At 43.7% G+C, this 16,534-nt stretch overlaps 1 protein-coding gene across 26 annotated transcripts in view; it reads right to left on the bottom strand.

Annotated features, from left to right (window-relative positions):
- The window catches only part of LOC144684561 (uncharacterized), a 336,148-nt gene that overhangs the window by 250,167 nt on the left and 69,447 nt on the right, over window positions 1–16,534 (bottom strand). For all 26 annotated transcript variants that reach the window (XM_078548502.1, XM_078548509.1, XM_078548490.1 and 23 more), the window contains exon 3: window positions 13,792–13,869. In XM_078548502.1, the coding sequence (XP_078404628.1) occupies window positions 13,792–13,869 (78 nt within the window). The remainder of the gene's footprint in view (window positions 1–13,791; window positions 13,870–16,534) is intronic.

The raw sequence follows: 16,534 nt of genomic DNA on the forward strand, positions 1-16,534 counted from the left end.
GAGTTGACGTTTCGAGTCCTCATGACCCTTCAACAGAACTGAGTAATATTGGGAGAGGGGTGAAATATAAGCTGGTTTAAGGTGGGGGGGTAGGGGGGGGTGGTGGGGGGAGAGAAGTGGGGGGGTGGGGGGGGGTGTGGTTGTAGGGACAAGCAAGCAGTGATAGGAGCAGATAATCAAAAGATGTCACAGACAAAGGAACAAAGACGTGTAAAAGGTGGTGATATTATCTAAATGAATGTGCTAATTAAGAATGGATGGCAGGACACTCAAGGTACAGCTCTAGTGGGGGTGGGGTGAAAAGACTAACAGGGCATAAAAGGTATAGATTTTAAAATAATGGAAATAGGTGGGAAAAGAAAAATCTATATAAATTATTGGAAAAAACAAAAAGAAGGGGGAAGAAACGGAAAGGGGGTGGGGATAGAGGAGGGAGTTCAAGATCTAAAGTTGCTGAATTCAATATTCAGCCCGGAAGGCTGTAAAGTGCCTAGTGGGAAGATGAGGTGCTGTTCCTCCAGTTTGTGTTGGGCTTCACTGGAACAATGCAGCAAGCCAAGGACAGACATGTGGGCAAGAGAGCAGGGTGGAGTGTTAAAATGGCAAGCGACAGGGAGGTTTGGGTCTTTCTTGTGGAAAGACCGCAGGTGTTCTGCAAAGCGGTCGCCCAGTTTACGTTTGGTCTCTCCAATGTAGAGGAGACCGCATTGGGAGCAACGAATGCAGTAGACTAAGTTAGGGGAAATGCAAGTGAAATGCTGCTTCACTTGAAAGGAGTGTTTGGGCCCTTGGACGGTGAGGAGAGAGGAAGTGAAGGGGCAGGTGTTGCATCTTTTGCGTGGGCATGGGGAGGTGCCATAGGTGGGGGAGCTAAAAACATATACGAGTGAAGACATTAAAGTAAAAAGCATAAGCAGAGTAACTGTCCATTATGGAAGCCAATCAGCAAAGCTACCAGTGTTAGTATTGAGAGGCAGATGACCAAGCCCTCTAGGGCAAAGGTGGCTAAGGGAAATCAGCCTTGTTTGGCCACTGAGACTCCAAAAGGAAGCTGCAAGTGTTCCTGTTTTGAAAAAGGAGTGTGTAAGGACTCAACAACCTGAAAAAATGCCCGCTGTCTTAAGCCAAAACCTGGAGGAACAGCAGAAGAAATTCGAAGAGACCCTCCTTGATCACAGAGTTCGAGACGAGGTGAACAACCTTCACAGGGAAAAAGAAAACCTGTTGAAATACCTTCACACGCTACAAGGTTCCCTCAGAACAAAGTTTGTACCTTTGGGAAATTCTGAAGAGAAACAGAAAGAATTCAGTACTTCTCTGAACAAACTGAAGAATTAGTTGGCAGAGAAAACACAACAATGCTCAATTTTCCAGGACACAGCAAACAAATGCAAAAAAGAGACAGAAGAGCTGAAGAATCAGCTAAATGGAGCCAAAGAGGCTTTGGAAGCAAAAGTCGCAGAATTTTCCAAGGAGCAGACAGATACTGAAATTTTGGGAGACCCAGCTCACAATATCCAGGCTTGGGCTGACAAGTGGCAAGTAATAATCGCGCCACACAAGTACCAGGCAATGACCATCTCCAACAAGAGAGAATCCAACCATCGCCCCTTGATGTTCAGTGGCATTCCCATCACTGAATCCTCGATTATTAACATCCTGGGGGTTACCATTGACCAGAAACTGAACTGGACTAGCCATATAAATACTGTGGCTGCAACAGCAGGTCAGAGGCTAGGAATCGTGCAACGAGTAACTCACCTCCTGACTCCCCAAAGCGTGTCCACCATCTACAAGGCACAAGTCAGGAGTGTGATGGAATACTCCCCACTTGCCTGGATGAGTGCAGCTTCCACAACACTGAAGAAGCTGGACACCGTCCAAGACAAAGCAGTCTGCTTGATTGGCACCACATCCACAAACTCCCTCCACCACCGATGCACAGTAGCAGCAGTGTGTACCATCTACAAGATGCACTGCAGGAATTCATCAAGGCTCCTTAGATAACACCCTCCAAACCCACAACCACTATCACCTAGAAGGACAAGGGCAGCAGATAGATGGGAACGCTACCACCTGGAAGTTCCCCTCCAAGTCACTCACCATCCTGACTTGGAAATATATTGCCGTTCCTTCACTGTCACTGAGTCAAAATCCTGGAATTCCCTTCCTAACAGCACTGTGGGTGTACCTACACCACATGGACTGCAGCTGTTCAAGAAGGCAGCTCACTACCACCTTCTCAAGGGCAACTAGGGATGGGCAATAAATGCTGGCCCAGCCAGTGAAGCCCACATCCCGTGAGTGAATTAAAAAAATGCTCAGACAAGTTGAGCTTGCATCTGACAGAGGTCTGGCCAACAGTGAAGTCGAAAAGAAGGCAGAGATTAAAGTCTGCACTCGAAAGAAAACTGCATGTTCCAAGCAAGGGAGGTAATCTATTTGGGTCACTGGTTAGATTCACAGGGCCTTCACACAGTTGAGGAGAAAGTGGCAGCCATAAGAGAGTCACCTGTGCCAAAGAATGCTTCAGAGCTCAAATCATTCCTAGGATTGATCAACTATTATGGGCGTTTCTTACCAATTTGTCTACAGTGCTGGCCCCCCTGCATTCTCTACTCAAAAAGAACCAATGTTGATCTTGGGAGGCACCCCAGAAAGAAGCTTTCATAAAGGTGAAACAATTGTTGCACTCGTCCAATCTATTGGTGCATTATGACCAGACATAAGAATTGGTGCTGACACGTGCTGCATCTCCCTACAGAGTGGGAGCATCAGATGGACGATGGCATGGAACAGCCAATAGGTTATGTATCAAGAACGCTCACCACAGTGGAAAAGGGATATCTGGAGATAGAAAAAGATGGCCTGTCCATCATCTTTGGTGTCAAGAAATTTCAACAGTACGTACCCGGCCACCGGTTTACACCACAAACCATTGCTAGGATTGGTTTATGAGGACAAGGCTATATTACCCATAGCCTCAGCAAGAACACAATGATGGGCTTTAACTCTGGCAGCATACAAATACACTTTCGTACATAGAGCTGGCAATCAAATCACAAACGCCGATACCCTTAGTCATTTGCCTTTACAAGAAAAAGATGAGCCCGTCCCAGTTCCACAGGAACTTGTTTTACTGTTAAATTTCTTAGATTCCTCGCCGGTATGTGCTCGACAGATCAGAGACTGGACAAGTATGAACCCAGTCCTATCTCAAGTGCGAGAATATGTGCTACATAGTTGGTCACAGGAGCCTGTATCAGACGATATGAAACCGTACTTCCACAGGAGACATGAAATAACCAGCCAGGATGGCATCTTATTGTGGGGAGCAAGAGTAATAATTCCTCCAAAGGGAAGGGAGACACTTTTAATGGAATTACACAGTGCTCATCCGGGAGTTTCCCCAAGGAAGACCATGGCACGCTGCTATCTATAGTGGCCTAGAGTTTAGTAAAGCACTGCAAAAGTTGCAAGTGACAGCTCCGTTACACCCATGGGAGTGACCAGTAGACCCTGGGTGCGGTTACACATTGACTACGTTGGACCTTTCCTGGGGGTAATATTTCTGCTCATTGTCGATGCCCATTCAAAATGGTTGGACGTATATGAGGTGAAGTCACCAACGTTGGCCACTACAATTGAGAAACTATGTCAAAGTTTTGCCGTTCATGGGCTACAGAAATGGTAGGTTCCGATAACAGCATGGCATTTACGAGTGCTAAGTTTCAACGGTTCATCAGCTTCAACGGTATCACTCATGTGAAAACTGCACCGTTCCACCCTTCCTCAAATGGACTGGCTGAAAGAGTGGTTCAAACGTTCAAGGCAGGCATGAAAAAGTTAATTGGTGATTCCTTGGCAACCAAGCTAGCACGTTTTCTTTTTCATTACAGGACTACCGCTCATACAACAACAGGTGTCACATCTGCGGAGTTATTGTTGAAACGCAGTCTCAGGGCAAGATTGAGTTTAATAATGCCAAATTTAGTGGGGAAGGTGGAAACAAGTCAGGGAAGCTAGAAAACTAGACACGACTGGCATAGGCGCGAGAGGAAATTTGCTGTGGGAGAGCCAGTATACGTGAAAAACTTTGGGGAAGGACCAAAGTGGTTACCGGGTGAAGTAAGTGCGATGACTGGACTTTTATCTTACTATGAGGAGGTGGAAGACTGGATCATCTGTAAACATGTGGACCATTTAAGGAAGAGAGAGACAAATCACCAAGATATGGTTCCACCATTGACCATGACTGGGTCTGTGTTTCCTGTTGAGGATATTCAACCCAGGACTGATGTTCCTGTAAGAGTTGAAGATACAGAACTGCAAGTGCCCATCGAAGCACCTGATGTTCAGGTAACTCTGGAAAAGGAGATTCCTGATAAAGAATTTGAAGTTATGGAGCTGCAACGTTCCACACATACCAGGAAACCACCTAAAAGACTGAACTTGTAATTTCTTTACCCAGTGTAAATGTGATGTTGTCTTGAAAAATATGTACTTGTAAATATACGTATAGCCGCGTTAAAGGGGGAGGAATGTAGTAATTATGGTTTTATTTAGTGTGTAATGTACCTTTAAGAATAATACTTGTTAAAGGAGATCACATGATCTGTAGTAACCAATAGGAGAGTAGCATAGGCTACCTCAGCAGTCAGTGTAGAGAGAGTTGTAGTTGAAAGCACACGTGTAGTTGCTGCTGAGTATATTGTAAATAAACTAAGTTTCCACCCAAGAAGCTTCTGCTGATCAACGCAATCATTAATAGTACAACTCGGCCACCTTACAACACACATCAATAGTAAAAGGGTGGTAAAAGGAGGAGTAGGGCCAATTGGGAACCAAAAAGGGGATTTACACATAGAGGCAAGAGGTGTGGCTGAGGTGTTAAATGAATACTTTGCATCTGTCATTATGTATGAGGCAGATGCTGCCCAGGCCATAGTGACAGAGGAGGAAACTCAGTGACTAGAAGGGTTTAAAACTGATAAGGAGGAGGTATCGGATCAGCTGTCGGTACTTCAAGTTGATGGAACACCGGGACAGGATGCATTGCATCCAAGAATATTGCAGGGAGTGAGAGTGGCAATTGCAGAGGCATTGGCAATAATCTTTCAATGTTCCCTGGATTTGGGGGAGATGCCGAAGGACGGGAAAATTGCAAACATTACGTCCTTGTTCAAAAAATGTTGTAAGGATCTGCTCTACAATTACAGACAAGTCAGTTTAACTTTGGTGGTGGGGAAACTTCTAGAAACAATTATTCGGGATAGAATTAATAGCCACATGGAAAAATGTGGATTGATTCGGAAGAGTCAGCATGGTTTTGTTAAAGGAAAATCATGTCTAGCTAATTTGCTGGAGTTTTTTGAAGAGGTAACAGAGATGGCTGATGAGGGAAAGGCCGTTGATGTGGTGTATATGGACTTCCAAAAGGCATTTGATACAGTGCCACTCAACGGACTTGTGAGGAAAGTTATAGGTCATAGATTAAAAAGGACAGTAGCAACATGGATACAAAATTGGCTGAGGAATATGAAACAGAGTAATGGTTAATGGTATTTTTCAAGCTGGAAGAAGGCTTGTAGTGGAGTTCTTCAGGGGTCAAAATTGGGACCCTTGCTTTTCCTGATATATATAAATGATCTAGATCTTGGTGTGCAAGGGATAATTTCAAAGTTTGCAGACAACACAAAGCTTGGGAGAATTATAAACTGTGAGGAGGACAGTGTAGAACTTCAAAAGGACATTAGCACAGCGGTGGAGTGGGCAGAAATGTGGCAGATGAAGTGCAGTGCAGAAAGTGTGAGGTGGTACACTTTGGTACAAAGGACATGGAGGGACAGTATAAAATAAAGGGTACTAGTCTAAACGGTGTGCAGGAGCAGAGAGACCTGGGTGTATACATACATAAGTCATTAAAGGTGGCAGGGCAGGTTTAGAGAGCTGTTTCTAAAGCATACTGTATTCTAGGCTTCATTAACTGGGGCATAGAGTTCAAAATCAGGGAGGTTATGATGAACTTATATAAGACATTGGTTAGGCTTCAAATGGAGTATTGTGTACAGTTCTGGGCGCCACACTATAGGAAGGATGTGAACGCATTAGGAGTGCAGAAGAAGTTTACGAGAGTGGTTCCAGGGATGAGACTCTTCAGTTATGAGAAAAGATTGGAGAAGTTGGAATTATTTTCCTTGGAGAGGAGGAGGCTAAGAAGAGGCTTGATAGAAGTTTTCAAAATCATGAGGGGGCTGGGCAGAGTAGATGGGCAGAAACTGTTCCCACTCATTAATAGATTAAGAACCAGAGGGCACAGCTTTAAAGTGTTTTGCAAAAGAAGCAAATGCGAGGTGAGAAAATACTTTTACACACAGCAAGTAGTTAGGGTTTGGAATGCACTGCCTGGAAGCGTGGTGGAGGCAGGTTCAATTGAGGCATTCAAGAGACCATTGGATAATTATTTAAATAGAAACAATGTGCAGGGTTATGGGGGAAAGGCAGGAGACTGGCACTAAGTTAAAATGCTCAGAGAGCTGGTGCAGTCATGATGGGCCAAATGGCCTCCTTCTACACGGTAACAATTCTGTGATTCTATGATTATAATCTCTCTAGCTCTAATGGACCCATGTTTGCTTTCATTAATTTCTTCCTATTCACGCATCTATAGAAATGTTTATAATTTATTTTTATGTCTCTTGGTGCTCTACTCATCTCTTTTCACTTTCTTTACCAATTTCTTCTTTGCTGAATTCTAAAATGGTCCAAATCCTCAGGCTTACTGTACATTTTTGGCAACATTATATGTCTCTTCCTTTGATGTAATGCGATCTTTAACCCCTCTTATTAGCCATTATTGGACTACTTTTTCCTGTCGGGGTTTTGTATCTTTGTTGCAAATTATGTAGTAATTCTTTAAATGCTAGACATTGTCTACCAATTGTATCTTTAGTGTTATTTCCCAATTTATCATAGCCCACTCGCCCCTCATTCCTTCATGGTTTCCTTCGTTTAGGTTTAAGGCCCTAGTATTGAACACAACGAAATAACTTTCATGCTCAATATAAAATTCCATCATATTTTTTCATTGTGGCCACTTTACTACATGCTTATGGCCTGAATTTTACACACGTCATGCACGCGCGATCGGCAGGCCCGGAAGAGGATGCGTTATCCATTCCCGCCCACAATTGTAACCCGGACATGATTTCACGCTGGATGGCCAATCTAGGGCTGGCAAGCGTGAAACGCGCCCAGACATTGGCTCAGCGTTGCCGGCAGGGGTGGGTGCTGTATCCAATGGTGATCTGGAGGGGGCATTTAAAAGAGCACCCTGAAGACTTCTGCGAGTTGGTGAGGAGCCTCAGGGAGTTGTCCAAAAAGAGAATAAAATCATATGCTTGGCAGAAGTGATGGCCTCAGCACCCACTGGGCACACCAATACTAGTGGGCACTCTGCCCCCCAGGTTCTCTGATGAGTATCTGCGCACTCTAGTGGAGGCAGTGAGTGCCTCATGCTGTGGGATGGCAAGAGGAGGCCACCCCACCAGATGAAGAAGGCCTGGACAGAGGTGGCTGATGTTCAGCAGGCATGATGTTGTGCGCTGCACATGTGCTGGAAATGGTTCAATGGCTTTCTGCACTCCAGAAGAGTGAGTACCAACTTGGCATGGAACCATGTATAGGTTTCTTCATGGTGCTCAGGGGTGTGAGGTGCAGAGTGCCAAAGGGCACATGTCCCTGTGCGTGCCAAGGCTGGGAGATGAGACCGCTTGCCTTGTGTGTATAGAAGGGTGAGGTGCCAATCTGACAGGCACCTCAACCTGTGTCTCCTTGGGGTGGGGTTGGGGGGAGATGGTGAAGGTGGGATGGTGTGGCAGGTAGAGGGTGCACTAATGAATGCACTTTTGCCCAAACAGGAGAAGAGAAGCCTAATGTGCTGGAGGGTGCATGAACAGGTGGTAGAGTTCCCAACATACTGATACTTTCCAGTTTGGGATGGAAGCCCTGGTCATGGAATGCAAGTGTGGAGCAAGGTCCACAGGTCGTAGAGAGGCAGGGGTCTCAAATGAAGGTAAGAGTCCAGTGAACAGGTAAGAGACTGGGAAAGCTGTGGTGTTGTGGCATCTCCAATGAGAAGTTCTAATCAACTGTTCCCATTGCTCGTTCAATCACAGTGCCTCAGTGAGGCAGTTGTCCATTCTGACAAGCAACCATAGTTCATGCATAGTCATTTTGTTACAATGTAATCACCTGACATTCTGTTCCTTCCTCAGAAGTGCCATCCTCATGATGCCCGATAGACCCTGAGGACCCTCTTTTGACACCCGAGGAGGGGCCGTGGACAGATGCACCCCGTCACATCATCTCTTCAAAATAAGCACCAGCGCAGACACCGGCACATTGGTGGGATCAGGTGGTCGTGTACAGTGATGAGGGCACATCACATTTGCCTGAGGAGCTGGTGCAGGCATAGAGTGCCCAGGACGCCAGCAGTCAGAGGATCGCTGGAGACCAGGACCCTGCTGAGTCCAAGGCAGAGGATGAGCCGCTGGAGCCGTCTATCAGGCGGCAAATCAGATGTTGGATGTCTAGTGGGATGCGCGAGAGGATCTGGCGGAGATCCCCGAGGGTCTGCATGCCATGGTCTCTGTGATGGAGAGTGAGCATTGCGTTGACCTGGAGTTCCGAGCACACAGCCTCCTCCATTGAAAAAGTGTCGACTCTCATGGAGAAGTAGCTCAAGGGACATAATCAGGGATTTCTGGGGCTGCGCTCGGACCTGCAAGCCCACACACTGGCAGTGACCTCAGCAGGTCACTGCCAGTGTGAGAGATGGATGAGGCACCTAGACACTCTGCTAGGTGCCCATCTATCAATGGTAAGCAGGGAGGTTCAACCCAACCTCATGTTGGCAGACCAGCTGCATGTCACATCTGCAGGCTCCTTTCAGTGCACTCCAGATGAAGACAGCAGCTCCTCTGCCCCTCTGCCAGTGCCCATGACAGCTGAGGAGTGTCCAGCCATGGTGCTGGACACTCCCTCCCAGGTGGTGCCTGCACAGGCTCCACCAGCCAAATTACACCCACCAAGGTTATCAGGGCTGACAGGATATCACAGTCAGCAGGCTGCCTCTGATGCCGATGCCAATGAGGAGCGGATCAGGTTGGGGGGGGCCACCAAGACGCAGCACTTGCAAGTGGAGGTTTACAGCAACATAAACACAAGAGGGATTGTCACAGGTAATATTAATTCAGTTGAAACGTGTTCTATGTTCAACTTTTGTAAACATGACCACCACCACTTAAAGATGTTTCGTCATCTGAATGTGCTTTATGTTTCTCATAGGTGTTGGGCATGGAAGTGGCTTGTAACAGACAGGAAGGGCTGCAAACTTTATTTCAGAGGTAGTTGGTTGACATAGGGGTGGCAAGATGGCCTCATCAGGAACGTTCAGTAAGGAGGCATCACGCCCCGCCCCCGCTCGCCAACCGGAGAATTCTGCCCATAAAATCCTGGACGATAGGGTTTTTAGTGGCCTTAATTGGCCTTTTAATTGTTGGTGGGCACAGCTCCGACTCCCATGCGCACCTGCCAACCTCAATTTTGCTCGTGTGCGCGATGATGTCGGGACGCATGCCCGACGTCAGTTCGCACAATTTGATGTGCGTTTGGGTCGGGCGTGTGCTGGCCTGATCAAAGTAAAATTCTGGTCATGGTAACATTCCATGAACTCTTCCTCCACATTATTACTGCAAATTTGCTTTGCCCTGTTTATATAAAGATTAAAGTCTCCCATGATTATAGTATTATCCTTATTACATTTGCTTCTGTTTTCCTGATTTATACTCTGCTCTACACTATAACTCTTCTTGTGGTGGGGGGTGAGGGTGCTATAAACAATTCCCACCAATGTTTTCTGCTCCTTGTTGTTTCTTAGCTTCACCCAAACTGATTTAATTTCATGATTCTCTGAGCTAAAATCCCTTATTTCTATTGCCTTTATTCTATTCTTTATTATCCGGGCTGCCCATCTTCTTTTTTCATTTTTGTTTACTTCTAAAAGAAACAAATTCTGGAATATTTAGTTCCCAGCCTTTGCTACTTTGTAACTGCTTCTCCCTAATGGCTATTAGATCAAACCTATTAATTACTATCTGTACTATTAACTTATCTAATTTATTGTGAATGCTTCATGCATTGAGAAATGATGCCTTTAGCTTTGACTGTTTTCTCATTTTTCCCTGACGTCACTTTAGTCACAAATGCCCTGTTAATCTCACTGGCCCTTCTTGGCCTACTTTGTCTATTTTCACCCAAAATATTCTGCTCGAGATACTTGACATTTCCCTTGCTGCTTTTGAGTTTACCCTTTCCTGAAACTCCCACTGCTGCCCAACACATCCACTTTATTTGTTTAAAGTCTTGTCCACTGCCCTAATTATTTTTATTCGCCAGGATGCTGATCCCAGCGTCATTTAAATGGAGTCCATCTCAACGGAACAGCTTCCTCTTACCCGAGTACTGGTGCAAATGGCAAATGAAGTGAAGTTCCTTCCTCCCGCATCACTCTTTGAGCCATTTACTTAACCTTTAACTTTGTTTATCCCTATGCCAATTGGTGTATCGCTGAGGTAATAATCCAGAGATTCTAACCTTTGAGGTTCTGCTTTTTAATTTGGACCCTAACTCCTCAAACTCTCTCAGCAGAACATCATTCCTAGTTCTACCTATGTTTTTTTTTCATTGACTACAATAACTGGATCCTCCTGTGCGGCTCCCCATTCCAATTTATTTTCCAGCTGCAAGGAGATGTCTTTAACCCTGGCACCGGAGAGACAAAACAACCTTTGGAGCTCTGAGTCATAGCTGCAGAGAACAGTGTTTATACTCCTGACTATGCTTTCCACTAGCATATTCCTTTTCACCACCTGCACCCCACCCCCTTCCACCCCCCACACTTGAATGATCTCTTGCACCATGATGCTATGGCCAGTTTGCCCATCTACCCTGAAGTTCTTGTACTCAGCTACTTAGGTAGCAAGTACCTTGTATCTGTTTGTCAAAATCAGGGGCTGAGACTTCTCCATCACTGCATCCTGGATCCCAAACCTGCCTGATATGCAGTTACATCCTTCTGTCCCTGACCACTTACTAACTCTAAAGCTCTACTTAATCTAAGGGATGAGAGTGTCCAGGTCAACTCTCTATCTCCCTGATTTCCCACAATGTCTGCAAGCCAGACTCCAGCTTAATGAGTCTGAGCTGAAGTTTCTCAAGCTGTAGACATTTATTGTTGATATGGTTGTTCAGAATCACATGAACATCCACATGCTGCAGTTAGGGCACACCGCCTGACCTACCATGTCAATGTAATCTTATTTGTTTATTTGACTAGTTAATTAGTTATTTTTAATTTAAACAATTGTTTAATTGATTAATTTGTTTATCTAGTTTAAGTTACTAATTTGGTAAAGTAATAGCAAGTTACAGTTTCCTAGCCAAATTCCCTCTTGCACCAAATTCCCGACTTTAGCACTCTGTTAATGCTGCACTCTTTCAAGGCTAGCTTGCAGTTTCCTTTGCAGTTTTTAAAGTTCTGGGTCAAATTTTAAATATTAAGCTAAGTTTTAGTTTGAGAAATACTTATCCAAGAATTCCCACTTGTGCCAAATCCCTGACTTCAGCAGTCTTTTAATGAAACACTCTTTCATGACCACAATGTTCCACATTCTCTTTGCAGCTAAAGTACTTCGTGGGACACATGGAAGTTTCAACAACAATTGTGTCCCCTTGCAACCATTACCACTTGCATTTAATTTTTATTGGGGTCCTATGGACTGTTAAGCTTTGATGGTCAGCAAAACTGTCTCAGAGTCAGATCTGCCCTCAGATAATACTAACTGGAATTTTTGCAATGCCACTTCAATCTGATGTCTTTGTGCAATACCAATGTAGCTACTGCAAATTTTCATCCTGCCAAAGAACTCACTTCACTCTCAGCTACTGCACCAATTATCCTAACTCCACCCACCCTCCTTCGAAGCAAGCAAGGCACAGAGACTGGCTGCCTTGTCACAGACTGAGGTGGTCAGCTGGTATTAAGTTACATCAAACATCCCAATGAACCGATCACAAAGTTGGAGGATAAAATGGCGCTGTGGACCTGAACTAAGCTGGTTAATCCATACTGTCTACCTATTTCCAATGGTTACTTGTATAGGGTCAACATATTGAACTCCTACCTATTGCATTCAACTTACCTCTTGAATGACTGTCTGTGGATGACTGGCTTTATCTCTATGACACTGTGGTCTTCAAAGAGATAATATAGCAGCTCTGCTCACACAGTCTATCCTCCTGATATAGTTAAGCTTGAAGACCTTTCAAAATTCCATAAGTATTCATACAGTCAACCACACTGATCATGCATTTGTTTGGCAAATGAATGCACAGGCTACCTAAATATTAACGATTGAAATGATTCCGAATAGTACATGATACTACAATGATGTTAAAATTCTTTGACTAACGTAAATTACATGTTCCCAAACTACCATGAATGTGAACACTCGGCGATTTTGAAATTAATGAAAAGGGCTCTGCATATATAAACCTATGAGTACAAATCAAAAATTTAGGAGAAAGACTCAAACCATTACAATTTTGAAGAAGCTATGTACCGGTGTGTTTTTAAAATTTTCGTCCTTCTTTTCAAATCCCTCCACGGCCATGCCCCTTCCTGTCCCTTCTACCTCCTCCTGCCCTTTAATACATTGCCAAATTTCATTACTCCACCATTGGCGGCCATACTTTCAGTTGTCTAGGTCAAAAGCTCTGAAATTACCCCCTAAACTTTACCGCCTCTGTCTCTTCTTTTAAGACAACCCTTAAGACCTGTCTCACTTATTAAACTTTCGGTCACCTGTGTCAAATTTTGTTTGATAACACTACTACAAAGCATATTTAGGGCATTTTACTACGCTGAACGTGCTAGTAAATGCAAATTCTTGATTCTGTGGGCTGGATGGAGCCAGACTAAAGCAATTAAAAGAAAGAATGCTGGGAGCAGTCAGAAAGGATGAAGCACATGTTGGACATGAAGGAGATGGTCTAGATCAGGCTTTTTTTTAAAGTAGAGGGGTCAGAATGAAAAGTGATTTTGAAGGGAAGAGAGGCAATGCCAGGGGAAGGGGAGCAGTTGATGATATCAGGGCTTTGGCCCAAAGGAGAAATGTTTATAAATTCAGCACTTATCAGCCTTGATTCCATGGTAGTACTTCCATCTCTGAGTCAGAAGGTTGTGGGTCCAAGTCCCACTCGAGAAACCTGAGCACACAATCTCAGCTGACGCTTCAGAGTAGTACTGACGGAGCAGTGTATGGTTGGAAGTGCTGTCCTTTGTATGAGACATTAAACTGAGGCCCATTCTGCCTTCTCAGGTAGACAAACTATTCCATGACACTCACTATTTGAAGAAGTGTGGGGATTTGTCCTTGGTGTCCTGGCACTCAACTAACATGACTAAAATAGATTATCTGGTCAACTACCTCATTGATATTTGTGGAATCTTGCTGTGCACAAATTGGCTGCCATGTTTTCAACAATGACTACATCTCAAAAAGAAATTTTATTGGTAAAGCACTTTGGGATGTCATGAAAAGTGCTATATAAATTCAAATTCTTCTTTCCCTGACTCATCCCCATCTCACTGTGATATTTCTTATTTTTTTATTATTAATATCAGCTTACCACTAAGTCACTATAAAATGTACCCTGTGAATATGTTACCTTTTCCTGGAGGTTTGGCTGCTTTAGCTGCAGCAGGTAGTTGATGCTGTAAAATTCCAGTTCCAGGAGCCTGCACCCCTGCAATGAAAAGACAGAGTATAAGTTAGTCATTATTTAGGAGTCACAACTTAGGTTTACATCTATGAAGGCAATTTTGGGGACAACCTAGCAATAATCACATCTTAGTTATTGTCTGCTTATATTATGTATTTCAGCTTTGTGAATCAGAAGGTCAGGGTCCACATAGATTATGATGACACCCAACCTTGCCTCTCGGGCTCCTCACCTGATCTAAAGTCTGTTCCTGCACTTTCCAAATTTTGTCCAATATTAATCTCAAGTTGAGCAAACATTTCCCCTAGCTTATTGCAGCAAAACTGAAATGATTTTATCCGATGGTAGCCAGCATTTTGGTTCATTTTGTCTTGAATGCAGCAAATTCCTTACCTGATACCTCAAACTGTAATCAGATGCACGTGCTCAGTATATGGCTGAAATGCCCAAGCTGAGTATCTTCCTCACATATGTTCCATTACCAAGACCACTTCCTCCTATCTCCAAAATATTGGTTGCCTCCACCTTTACAGCTCATCTACCATCACCAAAACTCAAATCCATTCCGTTTTAACCTCAAAGATTGAACATCCTAATGTATGATTGAATCCGTGGTTTCAAAGCTTGTATTTTTGAGACAGACTGGAATTGAAAAGGGAAGCTGAAAAGTGAAACTGAAAAGTGAAACTGAGAAAGGAAACTACCAGTTTCGAAGAAAACTCAGGCTGAAAATGAGATTGTAAGTCAAAACTTCTGTGGAGCCTGAAACTAGTTAAAACCATATAAACGCACAAAGAACTTTGTGAGTTCAGAGCTCACTTGATGATCCCAGTGGTGCAGTACCAGCAGGCTGAAGGAGATGGAGGCTAGATCCGAAAGCCGAGAATAGGCAAATATTCTGTTGCTGTGGCTATTTCTGTTACGTGAAGAGAACATTGGTGTATCCATGCCATCCAGACCATCGTATGCAGAGTTAGGAGATTCTGTAGATGTGTGTCATTTTTGATGAAGACCGTGCCCGTGGAACTCAGGTTGGTTGGGCGCTGCTGTCAGCTGGGGATCAGGCTAAATCCTAGAAGAGGAGCAGAAATTCTTTACGAGGATGATAGAGTTTTGAAGGACTTTGTGACTGAGATTGATGACATATATGCAGAGTGGACTGCCGAGCCAATTCGTAAGATCTGTTTGAGTTGTATCTGTCACTTAATGTGTAATTTATAGCTTATAATCAACTACAATTTGCCTGTTAATTCATGTTTCACTTACGTTGATTCTGGGTTTTAGAGTGTAAATGGATACCTAAGATAGTATTTAGTGTTTGCTTTTTTTGACTCTTGTATCATAAAATTTTTTGTTTTAAACCATGTAATTTTCTGGCTTCATTCTTTCAGTAAATAACTGGGATTTCTGATACCTTCTTTTTTAAAAAAAGTTACAGGCCTCGACTGAGATCATAATAAATGCACCCCTAAATGATATTCCACATCAAAATTTCACAAATTAAAATTAATTCAAATTGCCACAACTCTTATCCTTGAGTTCTGCAATTCTATCAGCCCATCTTCATAAGGCTCCACAGGCTTCCATGTGCACCAGTGAACAGCCTTCCACACATCCTGGTTTGCAAATCCCCCTTATGACGTTGCTGAGTTATCTCTTCCAGTTTTACATAGCTAAATGCACCCACTACTGCACTGAACAAGGTTATACCTTTTTATCAGGTCCATCATTGGTGAATGTTTTTTCAACCCTTGTGTGCTCCTTTATTCTGGAATTGCCTTTTGAGATCTCTTCATGGCCATTTTTTTCGAAACTCTGTCCAAGCAGGTTCTTGGGAATATCAACACTATATGTTCTGCCCCTTCACACACCTGACTTGAACATGTCCCTTCATTGTCATTGGGTCAAAATTCTGAATTTCCCTACTGTATACAATTAAGCTTAAGAGTACCTTCACCACATGGCCTGTAGTCATTCAAGAAGACCCACCACCACCTTCTATAGGGCAACTAGAGGAGTACAAAACATGCTGGCCTTGCTAGTAATGTCCATATCTCAAAAATAAATTTTAAAAATTTAGACCATGTCTTCAATTGCATCTCCCAATACTTTTCTGACTTAATTTCTCCTTTCCTTATCTCCTCAACATCCACCATTCCTCCTGTATCTGATTTGACATTCAATTCACCCACTCTAATTCACTCTCCTTCTTTGCTGTCCTCCTGTTTCTTTCTCAATCCTTAAATTTCATTGGTTAAGGAGATAGATTGTTGGTCCTATTGTTCAATAAGGTACCAGAGGCCTTATTACCTTTACCATTATCCACTTGCACTTCCAGAAAATGACAGCACCAAAGTTTTTTGAGATGGAGGGTGCAAGAAAAAGGCTATTGGTGCCAGTGTTTGGAAAGGGCTAGGAATCTAACTTCAAGCACATCAGATAAAGGGATGACAATGAGAAAGGGGACGGGAAATACAGGACTGAAGGTGTTGTATCTGAATGCACACAGTATACGAAATAAGGTAAATGAGCTTGTGGCGCAGATTGAAATTGGCAGGAATGATGTGGTGGGCATTACGGAGACATGGCTGCAAGGGGATCAGGACTGGGAGCTAAATATCCAAGGATATACATCCTGTCGAAAAGATAGGCAGGTTGGCAGAGGGGATGGGGTTCCTTTATTAGTAAG

Source organism: Cetorhinus maximus, chromosome 9 (genome assembly GCF_964194155.1).
Source record: "Cetorhinus maximus chromosome 9, sCetMax3.hap1.1, whole genome shotgun sequence".
NCBI lineage: Eukaryota > Metazoa > Chordata > Chondrichthyes > Lamniformes > Cetorhinidae > Cetorhinus > Cetorhinus maximus.